We start from the raw sequence: 23311 nt of genomic DNA, 5'->3' as shown, positions 1-23311 counted from the left end.
GCGGTGGCCTATCAGGCTTTGAGGTTCAGTGATGGAGGAATAAGTGGCCCATTCTTTTTCTAGGATTCAGGCAGGAGCCATTGGTGTCCCCTTGAGCACGAGGCCCTTCACTATGGAGAGGAGAGCCTCTTTGCTTCACCCTTAGCCATAGGCTGTGTCTTCTACACCTTGCTCGTGGATAAGGACGGGGGGTCAGAGGCAGGGGCCATGCCTGGGTCCATCCTTCTTATCCCCATGGCACTATCTGTTTCAAAGCAGGGTCCTCAGTGGTTCCATTTTAAGCTGCTACCCGTCTCTTAAAACCCTGAGAGAAATAGCTCCAGGGGTAGAGCGAGGCCTGTGGTTGAAGAATGGGGGTCCACTGCCACCAGCTAGTGACTCTGGACACTTCCCTTGATCTTCTTGGTGTTCCCCGAGAGCCACTGTGGAGATGTCCTGTGCCTAGGGTTGTGCCTGGCATGCAGTAGGTACCCTGTCTTTTGATTTCTACTTCCTGGCAGTGGGTGAGCGGCTGGCCCATCTGTAGCATGGGTAGCGTAATGCCTCCCGGTGCACAGCACCAGCACCGCTTGTGGGCTGCCTCACTCCTTAGCAGACACCACCCCAGGATCCAAAGGTAGTACAGCTAAGAAGCCCTGAAGACTACGGTGCAATGACAGGCATGCGCCAGGGTCACACGTTCTTCACCCTACATCCCACAGCCCGAGGAGCTGACCAACATTCTGGAGATCTGTAATGTCGTCTTCACCAGCATGTTTGCCCTGGAGATGATCCTGAAGCTGGCTGCCTTTGGGCTCTTCGACTACCTGCGAAACCCTTACAACATCTTTGACAGCATCATTGTCATCATCAGGTAACCACACTACTGCCACCTCAAAGCAGAGGAGCGGGAGTGAGAGCCCCAAGCCCTGATAGCACAGGAAGCCTCTGAATGACAAAGGAAACTATTACTGACAAATACCGAATAAGCTGGTCATTTAGTAATATATGCCTCCGCATTAATGCGCTCAATCGGGGTCGCAGTGAGTCTGAGGCCACCGAGTTCCAAACAGGGGTTGGAAATACAGAAATGGCTACATCAATCACTATGCCACCTGAAGATATTAGCTATTCTGATTGCCCATAAAATTTGTTGTTGATGTTCATAATCAAAAGAAGCACGCAACCTCAAAGAGAGGACAGTGACGTCCAGAGCCTTGTGAGGCTTTAGACAAAGACTGCTGCCTTCTCGATGTCTTTTTTTTTTTTAATTTTTTTTGAGACAGGGTTTCTCTGTGCAGCTTTGGAGCCTGTTCTGGAACTCACTCTGTAGACAGGCTGGCCTCGAACTCACAGAGATCCATCTATATCTGCCTCCCGAGTGCTGGGATTAAAGGCGTGCACCACCACCACCTGGCCTCTTTGTCCTTCTTCACAAGTGTGCATATGCACGTGTGTATGTGTGCGTGTGCGTGTGTGTGTGTGTGCGTGTGCGTGTGTGTGTGCAGGTCAGAGGACAACTTGGCAGGAGTCACTGCTCTCCTACTATGTGGGTCCTAAGGATTGAACTCAGGTCATCAAGCTTGGTTCCAAGCTTCTTGACCTGCTCAGGTATCTCACCAATTCGAGAGCCACAAGCTTCTTGATGTAGGACCCATGGGCTCCTAGCTAAGAAACCCTGATTTAAGGGGTGCTGTGGAGTAGCACCCAGCACCATTTATTAGATGGATGGATGGATGATGCAAGCTGTTTCTCTGTCCTCCTTGCCCTGTCTACCTCTTCCATCTTCCCGTTCTCTTGGCCTCCCACTGACCCCTCTGCCTCCCCCCAACACTGGCTGCAGCATCTGGGAAATCGTGGGGCAGGCGGATGGAGGCCTGTCGGTGCTGCGCACCTTCCGGCTGCTGCGGGTGCTGAAGCTGGTGCGCTTCATGCCGGCGCTGCGGCGCCAGCTCGTGGTGCTCATGAAGACCATGGACAACGTGGCCACCTTCTGCATGCTGCTCATGCTCTTCATCTTCATCTTCAGGTGCGCCCTGCCCAGCCAGGACTTATCACTGGGGAACCTGATAGGGGCTGTGGCATGAGCCTGGGATGTGGTGACTGATGGAGGGAGGATCTGGCTGTGAACCCAGCCCCATCACTCAACCCTGAGGGCTCTGGGCAGGTCCTTCACCTGAACCTCAACATTCCCCTCTATTAACATGGACTTGAGATCGCCCTCTCTTCTGGCTCTGGGTGATCTCGGCAGTTGCAGAGAGCTCAGTGTGCTAAGTCTCACGAGCCACTTCCTTCTCTTGCACAGCATCCTTGGGATGCATATCTTCGGCTGCAAATTCAGCCTCCGCACAGACACAGGAGACACAGTCCCTGACAGGAAGAACTTTGATTCCTTACTGTGGGCCATTGTCACAGTGTTCCAGGTGAGTAATAGCTGACAGCTCATGGATTTCAGGGGTTCGTAGGGAGAAACATCTAGATGGCAGGTCCTGGAGGGTCTTAGGCTAACAGCCTGGGCTTGGGAAGATTCCAGGGCTGAATTGTATCCTTCTCGACAGATCCTCACGCAGGAGGACTGGAACGTTGTCCTCTATAATGGCATGGCCTCCACCACTCCATGGGCCTCCCTCTACTTTGTTGCTCTTATGACCTTTGGCAATTATGTACTCTTCAATCTCTTGGTGGCCATTCTGGTAGAGGGCTTCCAGGCTGAGGTAACTATCGCCCTGGGCAGGTCACTCACTGGGCAGGGGACAGGGAGCCTGGTTGGGGGGATAAGTACCAGCTCATAATTTTAGCAAGTAATGTCCCCCTGAAGTAGAGCTGTCTGAGGCAGCAAGCTTCCCATTCTGATCCTGGAAGCAAATGGAAGCTGCATCCAGGATTCCCACTTCTCCTCCAGGAGCCTTCTCTACCTCAGATTCTAAAGCCCCCAAGACCTGGCTTTCCAGAGCCTGCCTCTCCCTCCATCTGTGAGGCTTTGGGGAGTCCTGGAGGTCAGGAAGACTGGGCTTTGTGGCTTATGTCCTCACTAACCTCACAGGTCCCTGTTCTGAACCAGTTTCCCCATCTGTAAAAGGAGGGTGGAAGCACCCATTGAAAAATCCCAAGGGTAGGGTAGGAAAAGGCAGAGCCGACCTGTGCCAATGTGAGCTGATTTCCCAGGGTGATGCTAATCGCTCTTACTCTGACGAGGACCAGAGTTCATCCAACATGGAGGAATTTGACAAGCTCACAGAGGGCCTGGACAGTAGTGGGGGTAAGCACACGTCCACTTTCCACTCAGGGTCAGGAGCCTTCCGTAGATTCCCGGGTGGGCATAGGGTACGATGGCTTCCCCATGAAGCCTAGGCTCAGGGATTGCCACTGGTCTGTTTTTTACAATTTTATCTAAAAGAGATGCGTGGTTTCAGAAATGGACATTCACAGACCTCCTGAGTTCCCCTAGAAAGCCCACCTGCTGCCCTTCCCACATGGGACCCTGAGTTAAAGCCCCAGTGTTTTAGGATGTAGCCTGTGTTCTGGTTATGTCTGCTACCACTGGGGTAGCCTTCTCCAACCAAGCCCAGTGGCCAGGGTAACCCAAGAAGACAGTGTCTGCCTGTGAGCACGGGAGTGAGGTTCTCCTGCTGGGTAGAGGTCTAGGCTGGCCCCAGAACAGAAGGAAGGGTTCATGAAGAAGTAAATAAACAGCCTTGCAAGGAGGATGGAGGAAGGCATGTGAAGTAGGTGGCAACCTCCAGGATTTCCTGGTCAAGGATGTCTCCCCAGAAAAAGCTCTCCATCTACATACATCTCCTTCTGGTTGGCTTATGTCTGTCTGTCTGTCTGCTGTCTTCATCTCACACCTCCAGATCTCAAGCTCTGCCCGATACCTATGACACCCAATGGACATCTGGACCCTAGCCTCCCCCTGGGTGGGCATCTGGGTCCTGCTGGTGCCATGGGCCCTGCCCCCCGCCTCTCACTGCAGCCAGACCCGGTACTGGTGGCCCTCGACTCCCGCAAAAGCAGTGTCATGTCACTGGGCAGGATGAGCTACGACCAGCGTTCCTTGGTGAGTCTTGTGGGTGCTGTGATGGATGTTTCCTGCTGGAGGTGGAAGGCCCTGAGGGACCGTGGTAGGAAGTGCCCTGGCTAGGGTACCCTACTATCTAGTCTAAACCAGGCAGGGTCTGTGTTTATGGCAGTTCTGGGTGCTCTGTGCCAGAACAGGTCTTGGTAGCTGGAATGAAAAAGGCTGTGGTCTGGTGGAGAGACCTGGGATTTCATCTTGGCAACAGTGTATTGACTGGAGGTGAGGCCAACTGGAAATTTAATCTGGCCTCTGCCACCTCTGAGCTGTGTAAAAGCAAGCAAATTATCACCTTTTCCCGAGCCTCAGTTTCCTTACCTGTAAAGCAGACCCTTATTTACTATATGCTTTCCTCAAAGAAGGAGGGGGTTTAATGCCAGTCGTACCCTGGCGTGGGTGGGCTCACTCTAGCATGGCTTGCAGGAGGTTCGGGCCTTGGTGCTAGATTACGGTGTGGGTGACTGCTGATCCAAGCCTGGGCCTCTCCGCAGTCCAGCTCCCGGAGCTCCTACTATGGGCCCTGGGGACGTAGCGGGACCTGGGCCAGCCGCCGCTCCAGCTGGAACAGCCTGAAGCACAAGCCACCCTCAGCTGAGCACGAGTCCCTGCTGTCGGGGGAGCATGGTGGCAGCTGCGCCAGGACCTGTGAGGGAGCCCGGGAGGAGGCGCCATGCCGCACTGCACCTTTGCATGCCCCGCATGCCCACCATGCTCACCATGGACCCCACCTTGCACACCGTCATCGCCACCACCGCCGGACGCTGTCCCTCGATACCAGAGACTCGGTGGATCTGGCAGAGCTGGTGCCCGTAGTGGGCGCTCACTCACGGACTGTTTGGAGGGCAGCGGGGCAGGCTCCAGGGCATGAAGATTGCAATGGCAGAATGCCGAACATCGCCAAGGATGTCTTTACCAAGATGGATGACCGCCGCGACCGTGGGGAAGACGAGGAGGAGATCGACTACGTGAGTTGGGACTGGGCAGGACTCTTGAGAAACTGGATTGTAAAAGCAGCCTGCAGGGCTGGAAGAGGCAGATTCAAGGGACATGGTTTTGGGTTGACCTGGAATGGTGGGTGGGGCTGGAGGGCGGAGCTGGAGGGCGGGGCTAGAACTGCCCACCCTGGACCTACTTTTGAAATCCTTTGGTTGGGGTCTGGGGTAAGAGTTCAGAGTTCATCCCCTGTGCCCCCTGCCCCTTTGGTGGCTGGCAGAGTGGGAAGAGATGGGCCGCTCTGCGCACCACCAACCCTGGCACCCAGTTCCTTGCCTTGCCAGACCCTGTGTTTCCGGGTCCGCAAGATGATCGATGTCTACAAGCCTGACTGGTGTGAAGTCCGTGAGGATTGGTCTGTCTACCTCTTCTCCCCTGAGAACAAGTGAGTGGTGGCTGGCTGGGGTGAGGACCAGAGGTCGAGGGTGACATGTTTGGAAGGGTGCCTACATATGCTAGAGAGAGAAGGGTCTTCAAGGGAAGGGAGGGTCCAGATGGCCCTCCTGGACGGCTTTCCTGAGCATCTCCTGTGTTGGGCACAAACCTGGGCAGATGCATAATCCAGCCTGAAAGCTCAGATGGAGCCCTTCCCGTAAGAGGCCTTTGTGTTGGTTGTTGGAGGCAGCTGGTTGACCTCATTACATAGGTATATGGTTGGGGAGGAGGCTCCAGTTGGGCACCTTTGGCAGATGTAAAGTTGGCACCTGTTGAATGGCTACAGGAAGGGAGAGGGATCCCTTCCTCTCAGCCATTCTGGTCTGAGAGTGTGTATTGGTCCTGTCTTCCTTCTGGTCAGAGAACTGACCCTCCAGGGGTTTCTTGACTTCCTCTTAGGTTCCGGATCCTCTGTCAGACCATCATTGCTCACAAGCTCTTCGACTACGTGGTCTTGGCCTTCATCTTCCTCAACTGCATCACCATTGCCCTGGAGAGGCCCCAGATTGAGGCGGGGAGCACTGTGAGTGGCTGCCGCCCTGGGGCTGGGAAGAGGGTCTCAACACTGGGCATGGCCAAGGTGGGGGAGCCCAGGAAGCCAGACACTTAGCGGTAGCTATCGCAGCTGCTCCTGGCTGAAGCAGAGGCTGATTAGGCACACGGATAGTGGTGGAAGACGTGGACTCATGGCTTCTCCACTCTTTCAGGAGCGCATCTTCCTCACGGTGTCTAACTACATCTTCACAGCCATCTTCGTGGGCGAGATGACACTGAAGGTGGTGGACTTCACCAGCATTCTTCCCACTCCCACCTGGAGCCCCTGGCTTAGGCCTCACCCCTCCTGCTGGCCTGGTGCTCAACAACATTCCACAGGCCCCAGAGGGCCACTCCTGTTGGGCTCTAGACCCTGGGCGGAGCTCTGGGATGAGAGGGGATCAGTGCCCCTCTCTTCTCCAATTATTAAACCCAGTTAGAAGGGCACATTTGGGTAGAAGCATTACCCTGGGGGGCTCCCAGTGTGGGTGGCTTTGGATTGAAAGCTCATTGTCATGCTCTGAGACCATAGCTTGGAACCTTCCCTGGGCCCAGACCTGCTCCTTCCTGCCCATCACCAGCCTTCAGAAGAACCATCATGAGCCACACCCCACCCATCACCTCTTTACAGGAAGTGGACCTGACCTCCCGTTGTCCTGCCCCTTGGGGGAGTCTTCTGGACCCCTCCAGTTCCCAGGGCTTGACCCTTACCCTGTTCCCAGGTGGTTTCTCTGGGCCTGTACTTCGGCGAGCAGGCATACTTACGCAGCAGCTGGAATGTGCTGGACGGCTTCCTGGTCTTTGTGTCCATCATTGACATCGTGGTGTCTGTGGCCTCCGCGGGGGGAGCCAAGATCCTGGGAGTCCTCCGCGTCCTGCGACTCCTGCGCACCTTACGTCCTTTGAGGTAAAGACCCTGCCACAATGCGTGGGGGTAAGTGTAGGACAAGGTGGCTGCGCCGTGTAGGGAAATTACCCAAGTCTAAGTGGGTCGTCACTCTGGCTTGGCAATGCAGCTCCAAGCATACCACACTGCTTGGGGAGGAACCAGAGAGCCTAGGGCAGGGGCTCAAATGGCTTCCATAGTGTTACCTCCTCTGTGTTCCTGAGTGGCTCACTACCATCTCTCGGGTGTAATGTGTACCGTATGGGTACTGGGTGAGGGGTCAAGTGTCCTTCTGTGTGTTGACCTAGGTAGAGATCGCTGCTCACCCCCATTCTAGGTAACCTGGCAACTGTCTCTTCATTTCCTTGTTGGAACCTCACCTCTCAGGAGGCCTGGTGGCTATAAACTGAGTTGGGACTGTCTCTCTGTTGGCTCAGTGCCCTGTCCTTCCTTGTCTGCCTGCAGGGTCATTAGCCGGGCCCCTGGCTTGAAGCTGGTGGTAGAGACGCTCATCTCCTCCCTTAAGCCCATCGGCAACATTGTGCTCATCTGCTGTGCCTTCTTCATCATCTTCGGCATCCTGGGGGTGCAGGTGAGGGGGTGCCCACTTGGCGGGGTGACAAAGAGCCCAGCCTATTCATACCTACCCCCACTCAGTGCGCTCTGCCCCCGCACCTGTATTCACTCACTTGGGGACTCAGGTGGTCTTGAGGGAGCCAGGTGTAGGAGGCAGAGCCAACCTGGGTTGACTGAGCAAGGGGCGGGTTGCGTGGGTCAGTTCCTGGGGAAGCTTCCCCTCCTCTGATTGTGCCTCCTTCACCCCGAGCAACCAGCCCTCCCCTCCTTGCGCACAGCTGTTCAAGGGGAAGTTCTACCACTGTCTGGGAGTGGACACCCGCAACATCACCAACCGATCTGACTGTGTGGCCGCCAACTATCGCTGGGTGCATCACAAGTACAACTTTGACAACCTGGGCCAGGTGAGCACTTCGGGGGTCACGGGTCCGGCTTGGGCCCTGCATTGTTGCCACAGACCCTTTTCCCTTTCCGAGCAGGAGTTTCCCATCCTGCAAAGTGGGTAGAGGTGGAGCTCTGTTCCCGGGAGGTGTGAGGTTGGGATCCTGAGTGCAGAATCTGCCCGCACGTGAAACTTGGCTAGTACTTCATGAACACTGGCTCTGGTCTTACCTTCCCACCCAAGGGTTGGTAATGGGGGCTTTAGAGCCATCCACACCTGGCCATACACCCCAGCTGTTTGTTTTGTTTTGTTTTGGTACGGATATTCTTCTTGAGCTTCAGTTTCTTCTTCTGTCAAATGGGAATATGACCGTCCAGTAGACAAACTCAGCTGGTGACTAGTCCATTAGGTCTCTTGGCCTGGCGTCTTCTCTTTTCTAATAATTCAGTCAGCTTGCAGGGTCCTGCTTTGCCTTTGGTCCCCTCCTGGGGATGGTTCCAGGTGAGAGCTGCCTCCTAAGGGCCTCATTTCCCAGCCCCACAAAGACTCCGGCAGCTAGGCATTTCCAGAGAGGGGGCTGTTTGTTCTCCCGGGATGTAAGAAGAAGCAGGGTCCAGGCTGGTGCCTTCTCGCTGGTGTCCCCCTCACTGGTGTCCCCCTCGCTGGTGTCCCCCTCGCTGGTGTCCCCCTCGCTGGTGTCCCCCTCACTGGTGTCCCCTCACTGGTGTCCCCTCACTGGTGTCTCTCCTGGTGTCCCCCTCGCTGGTGTCCCCTCACTGGTGTCCCCCTCACTGGTGTCCCTCTCACTGGTGTCTCTCCTGGTGTCCCCTCACTGGTGTCCCCCTCACTGGTGTCCCCCTCACTGGTGTCCCCTCACTGGTGTCCCCTCACTGGTGTCCCTCTCACTGGTGTCCCTCTCATTGGTGTCCCCTCACTGGTGTCCCCCTCACTGGTGTCCCTCTCACTGGTGTCTCTCCTGGTGTCCCCTCACTGGTGTCCCCTCACTGGTGTCCCCCTCACTGGTGTCCCCCTCACTGGTGTCCCCCTCACTGGTGTCCCCTCACTGGTGTCCCCCTCACTGGTGTCCCCCTCACTAGTGTCCCTCACTGGTGTCTCCCCTGGTGGCCCCCGCTGGTGACCCTGTGGTAGATCCCCTGATGCTCACTCACAGGTCCACACTCTCATACCTGAGTTAACACCAGAGGCTGGGTTGAGGCCCAGGGCTCCTGAGCTTCTGATTCAGGTGCTGGGGACTCCTGGGGTGACAATGGCACAGCCCCCAGGCTTGCCAGGAAGCGTCTCATCTAAAGACTCAGTGCCCCCTCACAGGATCCTGTGCTCTTGCTGTGGGCCGGAGCATGGGAGTTCGTGGACTCTCTTGCTGGACGTCTCTCAGCCAGTTACTACTAGAACTGAGAGGGTGGCTCAGGACTCTGGCTCCAGTTCACCTTCTACCCCACAATAGCAGCCGTGGGCGCACAGTGGGCACACAGGAGGTGCTCACAGAGGCCTCATCCATCAAGGGCACAGCTCGACCACTCAGGGAGACCTCTTTGTTTTTGGTCTCCTAGAGGCAGAACAGCAGAGGCCTGATGTACCCACATCTGTCACCCCTACCCCTTTCTTTATCTTCCAGGCTCTGATGTCCCTCTTTGTCTTGGCCTCCAAGGATGGCTGGGTGAACATCATGTATAATGGGTTGGATGCTGTTGCCGTGGACCAGCAGGTGGGCATGTCTTGGGCCACAACTGATGAGGGTGGCAGGGAGGGACCTGAAGTCACCTCTGGCTCTTGGTCCTCTAGAACCCACCAGGTTAGGTCTGGAGCTAGAGGAGGTGAGGAGGGTCAGTGGTGATGAGTAAGCCTGTAAGTGTTCCTTTGCCCTTGACTGCCTCTCTCCTCTTCCTAGCGATGGACTCCACTCACCATTCTGAGCTGTCTGCTTCCTGCTCAGTTTTCTGCTTTGTTTATGGATAAGTGGGTGGGTGGGTGGTAGAGTGCAAGTTGAGTGTATGGAAGGCTGGTGGATAGATGGATGGTAGATGGATAGATAGATGGATAAGTGGGTGGGCTGGTGGGTGGATGGGGGATGGGTGAGTGGATAGTTGGATGTGAGTGTGGGTGGGAAGGTAGATGAATAGATGGATGGACAGGTGCATAGATGAGTCCATGAGTGGGTGAATGGATAGATGGATAGATGAATGATAGATAGATAGATAGATAGATAGATAGATAGATAGATAGATAAGGGGCTAGGCAGTGGTGGCGCATACCTTTAATTCCAGCACTCAGGAGGCAGAGACAGGCAGATCTCTGAGTTTGAGGCCAGCCTGGACTACAGGACGAATTTCAGGACAGCCAGAGCTATACAGAGAAAGTCACTTTTGAAAAACAAGCAAAACAAACAAACAAAAACCCAAACCAACAACAACAACAACAAAAAAGATGTATGAGTGGCTGGGTAGATAGATGGATAGCTGATTGGGTTTATGGATGGAGAGATGTGTGGGTAGACAGATGGATGGATGAGGGGGTGGGATGATGGGCAGATATAAATAGGTTGGATAGATAATGAATGGATGAGTGGGTAGATGGGTAGGTAATGGAATGATGGATTGGATATATGGATGGGTGAGTGGCTAGATGGGTGGGTGGGTGGATTAATGGATGGATGGGTGAGTGGCTAGATGGGTGGGTGGGTGGATTAATGGATGGATGGGTGAGTGGCTAGATGGGTGGATGAGTGAGTGGGTAGGTGGGTGGGTGATAGATGATTTGGGTATATGGTAGATGAATGCTTGTATGGGTGAATATGTGGAAGGTCAATGAAAAGACAGAAGACCAATGTATGCAGAAAACAAGCACAGGAGCAGGGAAGGGGGACCGTTTGTTGACCTCCTTACTCATGTCAGGCCCAGGCCAGACATTTCCCATGCTGTGTTGTTTTCACCTTACCCTTTGGAGGCAAGCTGCCCTAACTCCCCCGTCACACCGAGGCTTGGTGAAGTCAAGCACACATCTGTGGCCTTGTGCAGATCAGCCTCCTCAGCCCTCATTCTGCCTCCCCTGCAGCCTGTGACCAACCACAACCCCTGGATGCTGCTGTACTTCATCTCCTTCCTGCTCATCGTCAGCTTCTTCGTGCTCAACATGTTCGTGGGCGTGGTTGTGGAGAACTTCCACAAGTGCCGTCAGCACCAGGAGGCCGAAGAGGCCCGGAGGCGCGAGGAGAAGCGGCTAAGGCGCCTGGAGAAGAAGCGCCGTAGTGAGCAGCTGGTGGATGCTGGGATGGGCAGGGTCTCTCTACTCACTGCCGTGCCTACTGGGCAGTGTCCTAGCGGGGACCTGATTGAGGCCTGTTGAGTCTTTGGAACTGGAAGGGAACAGAGATTTAATCTATCTTCTGCCCATGGCCTGGCCCCTTTCCCTGGCATCTACTTGTGCAGGTGACCTGAGGCCATCAGTAATGACACCATTGTCTACCTGAGTGAAGCCCCAGGTTGTCCAGTGCAGGCAGAAACAGAGGAGGCCTTCCTTGAGGGCATCACTGAGTGGGAGCTTTCAGAACACACCTCCCCTCATGTTCTCCCTCATGCAAATTGTGTATAGTTTTGGGACAGTCATCCACCCCTGGATAGCCAGCCTTAGGACCCTTGTCTCTGCCTATCAGACCTAGCGTCTTTATCATGGGCCTTTTGGGTATTTAGAAGTAATGTGTGCCCTAACATCTCTGCTACTTGCCCCCGATATCTCCTGGTTTCCCTCTTGGTGGGTGCCCTGGCTGGTAGAGGAACACTAACTCTCATCTGGGACCTGGTATGAGCCAGCGTGCTTCTCTCTTGCTTTCTCCCTCCTTTGTGCTCCTCTCTCTGCTTGGTCCAACCCTGTATGGTCTGTGCTGCTCTCCCATGCTCCTTGCAGAGGCCCAGAGGCTGCCCTACTATGCCACCTACTGTCCCACAAGGCTGCTCATCCACTCCATGTGTACCAGCCACTACCTGGACATCTTCATCACCTTCATCATCTGCCTCAACGTCGTCACCATGTCCCTGGAGCACTACAACCAGCCTACAGTGAGTCTTGGGGTCACCATCTAGTCTAAGGTCACATGGTAAGAACCAGCCTTAACAGGATCCCACCTCAGGGACAGGGTTGGGTAGAGGGCTAGCTGACTGTAGCATCCATGATGTCCCTCCAAGATGTGCTTATGCCAGGCACTTGTGGGGAGGAGATGCTGGTGAATTAGAAGTTTGAAAGAAAATGGCCATTCCTTCCAGGAGTGAGGGGGAGGTGGCATTGGTGAGCGGCCTAGAGCACAAGTGGTTATGGTGTGTTAATATGGACTGTGCAAGGCATGGTGTGCATTTTAATCCTCACAGTAATGTCAATGCTGGGAGAACCTGTGTCTGGGGTTTCCAGATGAAGAGGTTGAGCCTCAGAGAGTAGATAGCAGAGATAGAATTGGAACTTAGATTATGTTCAAAGTTTACTGGGTCCTCCACTGCCCGCTGAGTACCCTGGGTCTAGGGGATGACTTTCTGGGGGCAGGTCCATGGCAAGCATCCTTGAGGTGGTTGTCAAACAGCATGCCTGAGAAGAGTTTAAGGGGAAGGAGCTTTCTAAAAGACTCCTCTTGGCAGAGTTGGCAGGAAAGGTGGAACCGAGTCTCCAAGTGAAGATTTAGCATTGTATTTCAGTGGACAGAGAAGACTGTTATGAAGTCAAAAGGAAGGGAACCATGGCAGAGTGAACAGTGATTATAGAATTTCCAAATTAATGTGAAGAAATGGGATTATTTCAGTTTACAACGACCAATCATTTGTCCCAGCATTGAATTGTTAGCTCATTTAATCATCACAGCAGCTTTCTGATAGGCAACTGGGATTTTCTAAATTTTTAATTGAAGAAACTAAGTGTCAGAGAGGTCAAGCACTTTCCCAGGTCACAGATTAAATAATGAGCAAGTGTTAAACCAGTATTCAAATCTATGCAGCCTGGTTTGGGGATCCTTAACCACTATCCCATACTGTCACCAGAGAGAAGCAACTGGGTCAGGCCAACACAAATAAGGAAATAATGTGAAATGAATATCACACATAAAGATATAAGGGATGAAAAGGAATATAAATAAATAAAAAGGAACAAAGCATTATATTAAATGTAAATAGACTAAACTCTCCACTTAAAAGACAGAGACTCTTTGGTTGTAGAAAAGTTCTGGGGCAGATCATAATCCTGGACCATGCTTCTCTTTTTCCCATAGTCCCTAGAGACAGCCCTCAAATACTGCAACTACATGTTTACCACTGTCTTTGTGCTGGAGGCTGTGCTGAAGCTGGTGGCATTTGGCCTAAGGCGTTTCTTCAAGGACCGGTGAGTGGCTGAGCCATACTAGGGCAAAGCAGGGTGGAGAAGGAGTCCAGATCTTTGAAACAACCTGAAGGGGCCAGTAACATTTGGTTATTTATGGTCACAGACTCCTAGTTGCTGACTAGATCTCTGGACAGGAAGCAATTAAATCTCATTGGATGGATACAGGTTGTCTCAGTTCATCTCCTAGGGGTCCTCTGTAACCTGAAGATAGAGAATGATCTGTTTCATACTAATTTTTCAGAGGAAGCAGCCAAGGCTCAGAGAGCTCCACAGATTGGTCAAATGCTACCTGAAGGTAGTTTAGGATATTTAGATATTTTAAGATTTAGACTTAAAAGTCAGAGTCCATGCCTCCTTCCCTATGATAGATAGGCCAGAGATGTTTCTTCAGCTCAGGCAGCTCCCTGTTTAGGAAGGAAGAAAAAAGCATGTGTGTAGGGGGAGGCAGACTCACTGGTACCACAGAGGATGGGGAGAAGCAAGGGTATTCACACATTGTAGGAGGCCCCACAGGAGTGTGAAGTGCTGGGAGAAGACCCTGCACTCACCGGTGCCTGAGCCCCTGTGCTTTCCTCCCCATTCCCACTGCCCTGCTGTACAGATGGAACCAGCTGGACCTGGCCATTGTGCTGCTGTCCGTCATGGGCATTACACTGGAGGAGATTGAGATCAATGCAGCTCTGCCCATCAACCCCACCATCATCCGTATCATGCGTGTTCTGCGCATCGCCCGGGGTAAGTGCGAGACAGGACAGGACAGAGACAAGCAGGTTCAGGAAGGGGATTCCCCATTGCCTAGGGGAGAGCATGTAGGAACAGGGTGAGAGACAGAGCGTGTGAGCAAGAGGGGCTCCCGTGTCACCCATATGTGTGCACAGCCTCCTGCACACTGAGCTGCCCACCCCCACATACTTGTGTGCACCTCTGCTTCCTCGTGGTAACAATCTGTGTGGTCGAGTCTCAGGCTGTACCACGAGGACTCAGTTCCAGGTTCGTGTGCTACCTGGCACTTCTCCAGCACCATAGCAGGGCACAGCCCTCAACGTGTCTTGTAATCCTCTTTCCCCACCCAGAATCCCTTCTCTCATCCCCAAATTTTCCCTACTTTTTCAAAATCTTATTGCCACAGTGATGGCTGGATGCTTCTTGATCCTCTGCCCACCTCCCTCTGCCCACCTCCTGCCCATTTTGCCTTCATGTTCTACAGAGAGAGACGTACAGAAACTCTGTGGGTGACACCAGAGTCCTTTTTAGCCTGGAGGGACAGGAAGGGATGTGGACCCTTGTGTCAGCCATCTTTGACACAGCAGTTACTGGCTCGTCCATCCACATACCCGTGTGCCCCTCACTCCACTGTCTGTGTTGTGGTCTTGGACTTCTCTGTACCCATTTTGTGTTCTGTTTTGTTCATAATCCCCTTACTCTGCAGCTGTAGCTTTTAAAAAATATTTAAAAAATATTTTTAAATAAATTTTAAAATAGTTTTAAAAAACTATTTTAAAAAATGGTTATCTGTGTACTTTGTGTAAATGAGTATTTTGTCTACCGATACATTTACACACCAGAAGAGGGCATTGGATCCCATGGGACTACGTTATAGACAACTGTGAGCCACCGTGTGGGTGCTGGGAATTGAACTCAGGACCTCTGGAAGAGCAACCAGTGCTCTGAACCACTGGGCCATCTCTCCAGACCCTGCACCCATATTCCTGTGTGGTGCCCAAGAGGGAACTCTGGTCACATGCTGCTCTGTGTCCTCTCTCTTCCCCGAGTTCACACACTTGCATGTATACAATTGTGTATACACACTCATAGCCTGAACTAACAGTAAGGGCTGAATGTCACCCGCAGTGTTGAAGCTGTTGAAGATGGCCACAGGAATGCGGGCCCTACTGGATACGGTGGTACAGGCTCTGCCCCAGGTAAGAGCCACACCCTCCTGGAACCCTGCCCTAAGATCGAGGGTTTATTGTGTGGGACTGGGCCTGGAGGGATGCGGGGTTCAATTTTCCTCCTCTCCAGGCCTGCCAAGACCCAGGGCAGAGTCTGCTCCCTGGTAAGTTATTTGAGCCTCTCCTGCTTCTCTTTGGGAACTCTTAACATGGTTACCAGCATCTACTCTATGTCCAGCTGTATGAGGACTCTGAGGCGTTCTACAGTACTTTTAGGAGCCCCTAGGTTTGTAGGGGTGCTAGGCACCTCAGGGTCTTATGGGAAGAGACCTGTGTTCTGTTCCCAGAAGGGAGGAGGCACAGGTTACCCCCTAGGAAATCAGGGAAGGTAACTTTGGAGCTGAGCCTAGAAAAGTGGCTTTATGGAAAGATGTCATTCAATGGACAGTGAGGTTTCCATACAGCCTTCCAGGGGCAGAAGCACAAGCCTCAGGCTGAGTGAGAGGACCGTGTCCCTGTCCAGAGGAAGGTGAGCTGGGATCTGGCTCATAGAGCAGGACATTTGTCTTCTCCCTGGTACTGGTGCTTGGGCAGCTATAGTCCCCTCCCACTGCACGCAATCATGCCGAGTGCCTGTGCTGAGCTGACCCTTGCACACATAATACACACATAATGCACACATAATGCACACATAATGCACACATCGCTCATTATGATGCACATAGGGAACTTTATGCCTTGAGAACTGATCTTGAGTTTGGTGTGAACTTCCCAATGTCACAGGTAAGCCCACCAGAGACCACCACACAGGCACTCTTAAAGCTGGAAATATAACGTCCTTATCGCTGTCCAGCGATGCATGGGGAACTCGCCCAAACAGTGCAACCCTAAGCTCTTGTATTTTTGTTTTTGTTTTTTCAAGACAGGGCTTCTCTGTGTAGCCCTGGCTGTCCTGGAGCTTGCTTTGCAGACCAGACTGGCTTCAAACTCACAGAGATCCACCTGCCTCCGCCTCCTGAAGGACTGAGATTAAAAGACTTGCTACCTGGCAGCTCTTCGATTTTTATGCAGAAAAAGCACATTCTGGTTGGCACACTTCAGGTAGCAAGAAGCGTAACTCAGAAGAAAAAAGAAAGCAAGATTTGTGCAGTTAGAGACTTCCTTAGAGTTATGGATCAGGTCTTTGATGGATTAGGAGTTTGTTCCCATGTTGGCAGGTGCTGGGGCCTATGTGCTGGGTTTAGGGTCAGGATGGTGCCTATAACATGGTCTCAGTGTGCCAAGGTCTGGAAGCCTGTTACATTCCCTACTGGTTCTATGGGCATGAGTCAAACTGGTGTCATCTTGGGGCATGGGGTTACGTTGTCCCCTCAACACTAAGAAATTTAACAGGATTTATTCTTTGCTTTACATAGTTGAGTAGACAGTTGAGCAAGCAGGGTCCTCCAGTGCAGGCTAAGGGAGAAAGGATTACTGGCCTAACACCGGCTGTAGGTGGAATGGCTAACCAGGGGACCAGGAGAACGAGAATTGATCCCAGTTGTTAGATCCTTGATGTCCTTTTCTCTTTCTTCCGTGTTATTTCTGATCATGGCTAAGCTCTCTCTAATCACCCTGACTTGTTGGCACAGAAGCAGCAGGTTTCTCCCGGTGCCCTGCAGAGACCTCCTTGTTTTGCTGTACAACCTCCACTAAGGAATCCACCTGAGTTTCCAGATGGGGACCAGAATTTCCCAGATGGCCTAGGTCTCACTCACTGAGTTCCTTAAAGCTTTTATTCCCTACAATTAAGGCTGAAGTTCCAACTCCAGCGGAGCCTGTGATTGCATTCCTCCACCAATAGGGGAATGAAAATGGGGATGGCTTGCCATGTACAGGGCAGCCCACCGTCTAGATTTAAGTCAGTCCTGCCCAGTTCTTCATCACAGACGAGCACCTGTGGAATGGCACATGTAAGGACTCAAGGAGTGGGGTCTCCTCCAGTGCAAACCGTTCAGAAGATACACACTTGGTTAAGCTGTTCATGCGTGCAAGCCAAGTAGTGGTTGGGGCCTGGAAATACACTTGCTTGCTGTTCTTGGAGTTACCCTACCGTGTATGGCTACAGGAATCTGCAAAGGGGGAGCTACCTTGGGGGGATCTTAGTGTCATTGAGCAGTCTTTTCTTGGTGGTCTCCCAGGATGAGCTTAGGTTGGTCCCATTTACAGTTTTCAGGAATGGAAGTAGAGCATACTGTTTGACTAGTTCCTATCCCAACATAGTATGGGGTTTGGGATGCAGAGATAGCCAGCAGGCATCACCTGTCTTGTTGAGAATGGCTCGGGAACCAATACACTCCTTCCAGCATCCCAAACACTGAGGGGCTGGCTTCTGCTGCTTCCTGGACCTTTACCCTCCATGATCACCGAAGGAATTCCTGCAGCTATTGGAATTTTGGGGCTTGCCACCTTAGGGAGCTCATATTACAGGGGTACCAAGATGGGCCAGTTTGGGGCACATGGGCCAGATGACCCTAGGTAGAGGTTCTGTTTGGATAGTAAATTTGCCGCTTGGGTCTTGACTCCTCACATACAACCTGAGTCCACAGGTTCTGCCAGTTTCCCAATAATGACCTTCAGTTTTCTGCCAGGCCCTAATCTTTATGGATATGGGATTGCATTGCCCAAGGCTAGTGAAATTACAGGCAGACCATGATGATTTTCTTTTTAGGACCATGAAAGGGTCAGTGTGCCCTTAGGAGGACTTGGGTCCATAACCCCACTGAACACAGTGGCATTCGCCTGGCTCTTGGCAGTTTGGGGGGCCATCAGTAGAGCACACATAGTATTGGGTAGATTGGAGCCCCATCTCCTCAAAAGTGGATCAACAGCCCCAGGAGCATACTCCTTTGCAGCCTGTCCTTCTAGTTGCCTCTGGATGTCTTATTTTACAGAAACCCACCCAGAAGGTGAGTTGATCTCAGTGTATATATCGACTGGCTGTCAGCTCTCCAGTTCCGTTCTTTCTTAGTTCTCTTACGCAAGGTCCTGGCTCTTGGGGATTTTGAGGATTTCCCATAGGGACACAAAGAAGACAAAATAGGACAATCATAATCTTACGGCCCGTGTCAGTCTTATCTTTACTGGGTTGGAGGACATGGTGACAGCCCATCCATCTTTGTCCTCTGTAGCCTCAACTGGGTTTGGTGAAGTCATAGGACAACACTGCAATGTTGTAGTGTAGGAGTAGTGAGGACCACAGGGTGCACTTTCCATGTTAGCTCCAGGCTCTGGGTCAGGATCCCCTTTACCCACACAAGGTCAACAGGCTGTAACTTGTTGGGAGGCTCAGATGTGAACAGGGTCATGGCCTCTTGAACCATCTGATGAATAGTCCTCTGGGCTTGTTGCAAGGCCTGTAAGGACTTGAGGGAGTGGTTAGAAATTTCTGCCTGATGAGCATCTCTTAGCTTAGGGAGGAGACAGAGAGGCTTCCTAAACACAATTTCAAGTGGGGTGATATCCTCAATATGGGGTGCGCTTGGCCTTTAGAAAGGCAAGTGGTAGGAGGTTGGCCCTTTTTTATTTTTGCCAGTCTCAAGGACATTTAGTTCAAGTTTCCTTCAAGGTCCCATTCATTTTTTATCTGACCTGGGTTCTGTGGCCCTATAGGCACAATGTAGTTTCCAGTCAACATTTAGGACCTTTGCTAGATTTTGGGAAAGTTTGGCCATGAAGGCCTGGACCCCAGGGAGAGGGGCAATCTGAATCTGAGTCAACTCTTAGGGGAATTTCTTGGTGACCACTGAGGCCGTCTCTGTTCAGGTAGGATAATTTTCTACTCATCTAGAGAAGGTGTCTATGAAAACTCACAAATATTTAAACCCATGAATCGTAGGTTTTATAAAGTCTGCTTTCCATGGTTCCCTGCTTCTTCAGGCATGGATTCCTTCTGGGCTTTTTTTCCTCCTTTGGGATTCATTCGTGCTTAAGTAATGCTTCTGGACACAGTGTCTTTGACAAGATTGTCTATTGGAAGGATGTCATATCTGGACCTGAGTAACTTAGCAGTTACTGACACCAGCTACTTAAGCAGTTTTGGATGCCCCCAGGTGGGTGGCCTGGTAGAGTTTGGTGACCATTTGTCTCCTGATAGCATGAGGGAGTACAGGTCTCCTGTCTGGCATGTCCCACCGTGCATTTGCCTCCCATTTGACATCTTACATCTTTGACCACTTAGTTTTATCCTGTGCGTAGTTTGGGCACTTGAGAAATGTGGGTTCGGTCAGGGTAAGATCTGGAGAGGCCCTACTGGTTCCCTTGGGCCTTTAGGGAATTCCTTTTTTAAATGCCTGTCACAGTGGACAATGGGTACTGGTTTTGGCAGCCATATGGCTTCTAGTAGAGCCAGGATGTTTTTGCTTTTTGTTTTTTTATTTCCTTTCCAGTCAAGGTGAGGAGTCCCCTTTCTTGATCGAGGGGTCCCATGGACAAGGACTATGAAAAATAATAGCTTTGTCCATCCCCCAGTGTAGTTAGTGCCAGAGGCTGAGCCCTTTGTGCTGAGGTCCCTCAACACCATCCTGTCCAAGGTGACAACTGCATCCCAGCATACGTGATTCTGTCTTGAACAAAACTGCTTCCATCAGGGTACATTACCGCTCCAGCTTCTCTCAGTGGGACATCTGGTAGGTCAGGTGTGGCAGATTGGATCTCATCAGTCACTTCCAGGCCGTCATGGAGGGGCTCTGTTGGGTTATCATCTGGCAACAGGCTGGCAAGGCTGATGACTTTTACAGAATCAGATATGGGCCTGGTCCAGAACTGCCTGATAGGGCATTATCGGGGTATCGGAATCCACCCTTTTGGGATTCCCCTTCAGCAAGGCCTCTGCAGAGGAACAGGGTGGTTAGGAACAGTTCCTGGCCCAAGTTCAGCTTGTTGGCTTTTCACTAACACGGCTGTAGAGACAACTGTTCACAAACTGGCCAACAGGCAGAAACAGGATCCAGTCTTTTGGACAGGTGGGCTGCTGACTTCTTCCAGGGTCCAAGTGCCTAGGCCTCATTCACATACAAGTTGAAGGACTTAGAGACATCCACGAGGGCTAGGTTGGTGCAGAAATGAGGGTCTTCTTCAAGGCCTCAGAAGCTCCTCATTCAGGATCAGTCCATTGTAGTGACTGGGTGCCACCATAGCAGTACTGGTATACAGTGGCTTAGGTACCTTCCAGATCTCGGGTATCCACAAGTGGCAGTACCTGACCTTTTCAGAAATTCCTGCACTTGTTTCTTTGTTTGAGGTGTGTGTGTGTGTGTCGGGGGGGGGGGGGGTTAGTAGGATTGTCTAGGTTTGGCTCTGGGAAAGTGCTCATATGCCTCCTTCCAATTTGTACCCCAGTAGGTGACCTGGGGTGGGCGCACATAATTGGGTCTTCTTGGCTGAGAGCCAGTATCCTGGGACCTTTATTGTCTATCAGGCCCCCACTGGCCTTCTTACATTTTCCCTGTTTCTGAGGCCATCAGGAGGTCATCCACATAACATAACAGGGTGCTCTTTGGAACCCTCTGCCAAAAAGTCAGGAGGTCTTCACTTACGGCCTGATTGAAGAGTTTGGGCTAAGTTTTGACAACCTAGTCCAGGTCAATTGGCTGTAATCGGCTGTAAACCCTCTCTTGGGATCAGTTTATTCAAAGGCAACAATGAACTGGCATATAGGTGTCAAAATGAGGCAAAAGAAGGCATCTTTTAAGCCCAGAACAATACATCCTTGTTTTTCTGGTGGCAGGGGACTCAGGAGGGCGTAGGGGTCAGGAACCATGGGTTGGGCTGTATACACCTTTTGTTTATCTCTCTGGGATACTTCATAGTTCTGTAGTCCCTAGTGCCTGGTTTTGGACCCGGAGCAGCGAGTGTTCCAAGGGGAATGGCAGGGGATGAGGATCCCTGCTTTCTGTAGCCTGGTATTGAGTTTAACAACCCCGTTTGGTTTCCTGGTTCACAGGGTACTGTTTGACCCATACTGGGCAGTAGCACTTAGTAATTGGATGATAATTGGTGCTCAGTGGATGGCCAGTCCTGGTGGATTATTCTCAGTCCATACTCCAGGGTACTGCTGCTACACATTCTGCAGGTATCCCAAAGTTTGAGTATCATTTCTGGGTACCAAACTTGATTGGAGGAGGTATTCCTCTGACAGAGGGCACAAGAATACGGCGTGGGGATAAGTAGAATTCTAAGTAAGGTGGGTAGGGGACATGGGGGCCTGTAATTTTTGTAATAAGTCTCTCCCAATAGGGGGATGAGACAACCAGGCATGACTAAGAAGGAATGGGTCACAGTACCTTGTCCCAAGTCCACTGTCCGAGAAGTCCAGGAAGAGAGTAGTCTGTCCAGTTTCAAAAGGAAAGCAATAGTCTGGCTGAAGGCAAGGACATTTGCTGAGAGATATAAGGTTTCTCCTAATGCATGTTCTGAGTGCAAACAGGAAGTAAGTTGAAGCCTGAACTTGAACACCCTGCCTGGGACCCTCGGGTGACATAATGTCTCCTGCCTTGGCCTCTTCACCTGTGAATGAGGGTGTGACAGTCTTTCAAGGCTGGAGATGTCAGACAGCTAAAGCTCCAGCGTTCTTAGTAGGATTTGGCTCGTGGGTCAAAGAGTCCGCTACAACTGGGAATGAGGGTGTGTTGGTGATGGGTGTGTGTCCAGCCTCCCTGACCCCTGAGCATCCTGTCAGGGCTCTGTAGGCCAGTGCTAAGTTGACACAGGGTACCTGGAGATAGTGGGGGAAGCCCCCAGCTCAAGTTGGAGCCACATGATGGTAATTACAATGACATAAGCCTGTGCCAAGTGACATGTGGCTGTGGGAGAGGGGCTTGTCCCCCCCCCAAAAAAAATCTGCCAGCATACATTCATGCTGTTAAATGGTGTGTTTTCTGCTTTTCCTGCTACTTCTACAAAGTCCCCAGCCAAAGAGGCTTACAGAGGGACAGGTGTATTTCGGCTCCCAGTTCAAGGGTACAGTCCATCAGAGCAGAAAAGACATCGCGGCAGGAGCTTGAGGGAGCTGGTCACATGGCATCTGCACTCAGGAAGCAGAGACAGACCAACAATGGTGTTCAGCTCACTTCCTTCTTTTTAGTCAATCCAGGACCTCAGCTGCTCACATTCAGGGTGTTTCCTCCCATCTCCCTTAGCCCAGTCTAGAAACTCCCTCGCAGACATGCCCAGAGGCTCATGTCCTGTATGACTTTAGCTTCTGTCAGTTGACAATATAAGTCGCCACAAACGGACACTGTAGAGTGCTGTGAAAATGGAACTTCAGCCCCTTCCTACAGACTTTGCCCAGTACAGAAGGAGAAGCCATCAGGAAAGGCTCCTCAGGCGAGGCGGCCTGGACTAGGCTTTGAGAGATGAGGCTGAGGGGCAAAGCATCTGCCCTGCAGCGGAACACGGCACATAGATACCCAGCCATCCATTTCCACATGGTTGGAATCAAGGAGTAGGGAGATCATCCTGGGAAGGGAGTGGGCGGGGGATGCCATAGCAGGCTTTCAACTCTGGGACAAAACACATGGAGGCATTGTGCTGTGGACTCTGTATGCCATAGGAGTATCTGGACAAGGGGGCTTCAAGCAGAGCTGCCTTTGTGAGGGGACTGGAGGAAAGGCTGGAGGCAAGGAGGCAGATGAGGAGGCTGCTGGGGCTCTCAGACCCCGAGGGCCTGAGGGTGAAGGTAGGGGACTGATGGGAATGATGAGGACCGGCTTCTGGTTAGGAAACACGGCCGGCCAAGTCCGAGCAGGGCAGAAGATGAGCTCTGTGGGCCTTGGTGAGACGGAGTCTTCCTTGGCTGTCAGGGCCACACACTGTGGCTTGCAGTATCCACTAAGTGCTTGCGTCCTTAATGAGGAGGATATTATTAATTAGTCTGCATGCAGTGTGGAGTGGCTGGGAAGGAAGGCCTCCTCTAGAGCAGTCTGTGATCCACAGGGGTTTTCTTTATAGTGATTACCTCAACCACCTCCTGGCTCAATTTACGAGAGCCTTTCCAGGACCAGGAGGGATTTTCTTTGTAGGGCAGGAATGCCTTTTGGCTCATCCGTAGCATGAGGTAAAGTCAGTCTCTCACTGATGCATGGGTTTGAACCAGGCTCGGAATCTGGGGCATTCTGTCCTGTAGGAGCCATGGGACAGGGGTGACT

At 52.0% G+C, this 23311-nt stretch overlaps 1 protein-coding gene across 1 annotated transcript in view; it reads left to right on the top strand.

Moving 5' to 3' along the window:
• Positions 1-23311, top strand: part of Cacna1i (calcium voltage-gated channel subunit alpha1 I) — a 101274-nt gene that overhangs the window by 69431 nt on the left and 8532 nt on the right. The window contains exons 10-28 of the mRNA XM_038342051.1: positions 702-853; positions 1823-2008; positions 2285-2402; positions 2538-2693; positions 3145-3238; positions 3834-4036; positions 4546-5019; positions 5332-5432; positions 5882-6005; positions 6190-6258; positions 6739-6923; positions 7368-7494; positions 7757-7882; positions 9497-9586; positions 10933-11125; positions 11782-11933; positions 13124-13233; positions 13835-13968; positions 15085-15155. Coding sequence (XP_038197979.1) covers positions 702-853; positions 1823-2008; positions 2285-2402; positions 2538-2693; positions 3145-3238; positions 3834-4036; positions 4546-5019; positions 5332-5432; positions 5882-6005; positions 6190-6258; positions 6739-6923; positions 7368-7494; positions 7757-7882; positions 9497-9586; positions 10933-11125; positions 11782-11933; positions 13124-13233; positions 13835-13968; positions 15085-15155 — 2865 coding nt within the window. The remainder of the gene's footprint in view (positions 1-701; positions 854-1822; positions 2009-2284; positions 2403-2537; positions 2694-3144; positions 3239-3833; positions 4037-4545; positions 5020-5331; positions 5433-5881; positions 6006-6189; positions 6259-6738; positions 6924-7367; positions 7495-7756; positions 7883-9496; positions 9587-10932; positions 11126-11781; positions 11934-13123; positions 13234-13834; positions 13969-15084; positions 15156-23311) is intronic.

The sequence above is a fragment of the Arvicola amphibius genome, chromosome 9, assembly GCF_903992535.2.
Source record: "Arvicola amphibius chromosome 9, mArvAmp1.2, whole genome shotgun sequence".
Lineage (NCBI taxonomy): Eukaryota > Metazoa > Chordata > Mammalia > Rodentia > Cricetidae > Arvicola > Arvicola amphibius.
Note: the sequence above shows the minus strand (reverse complement) of the source record. Positions and strands in the feature narration are given on the sequence as shown.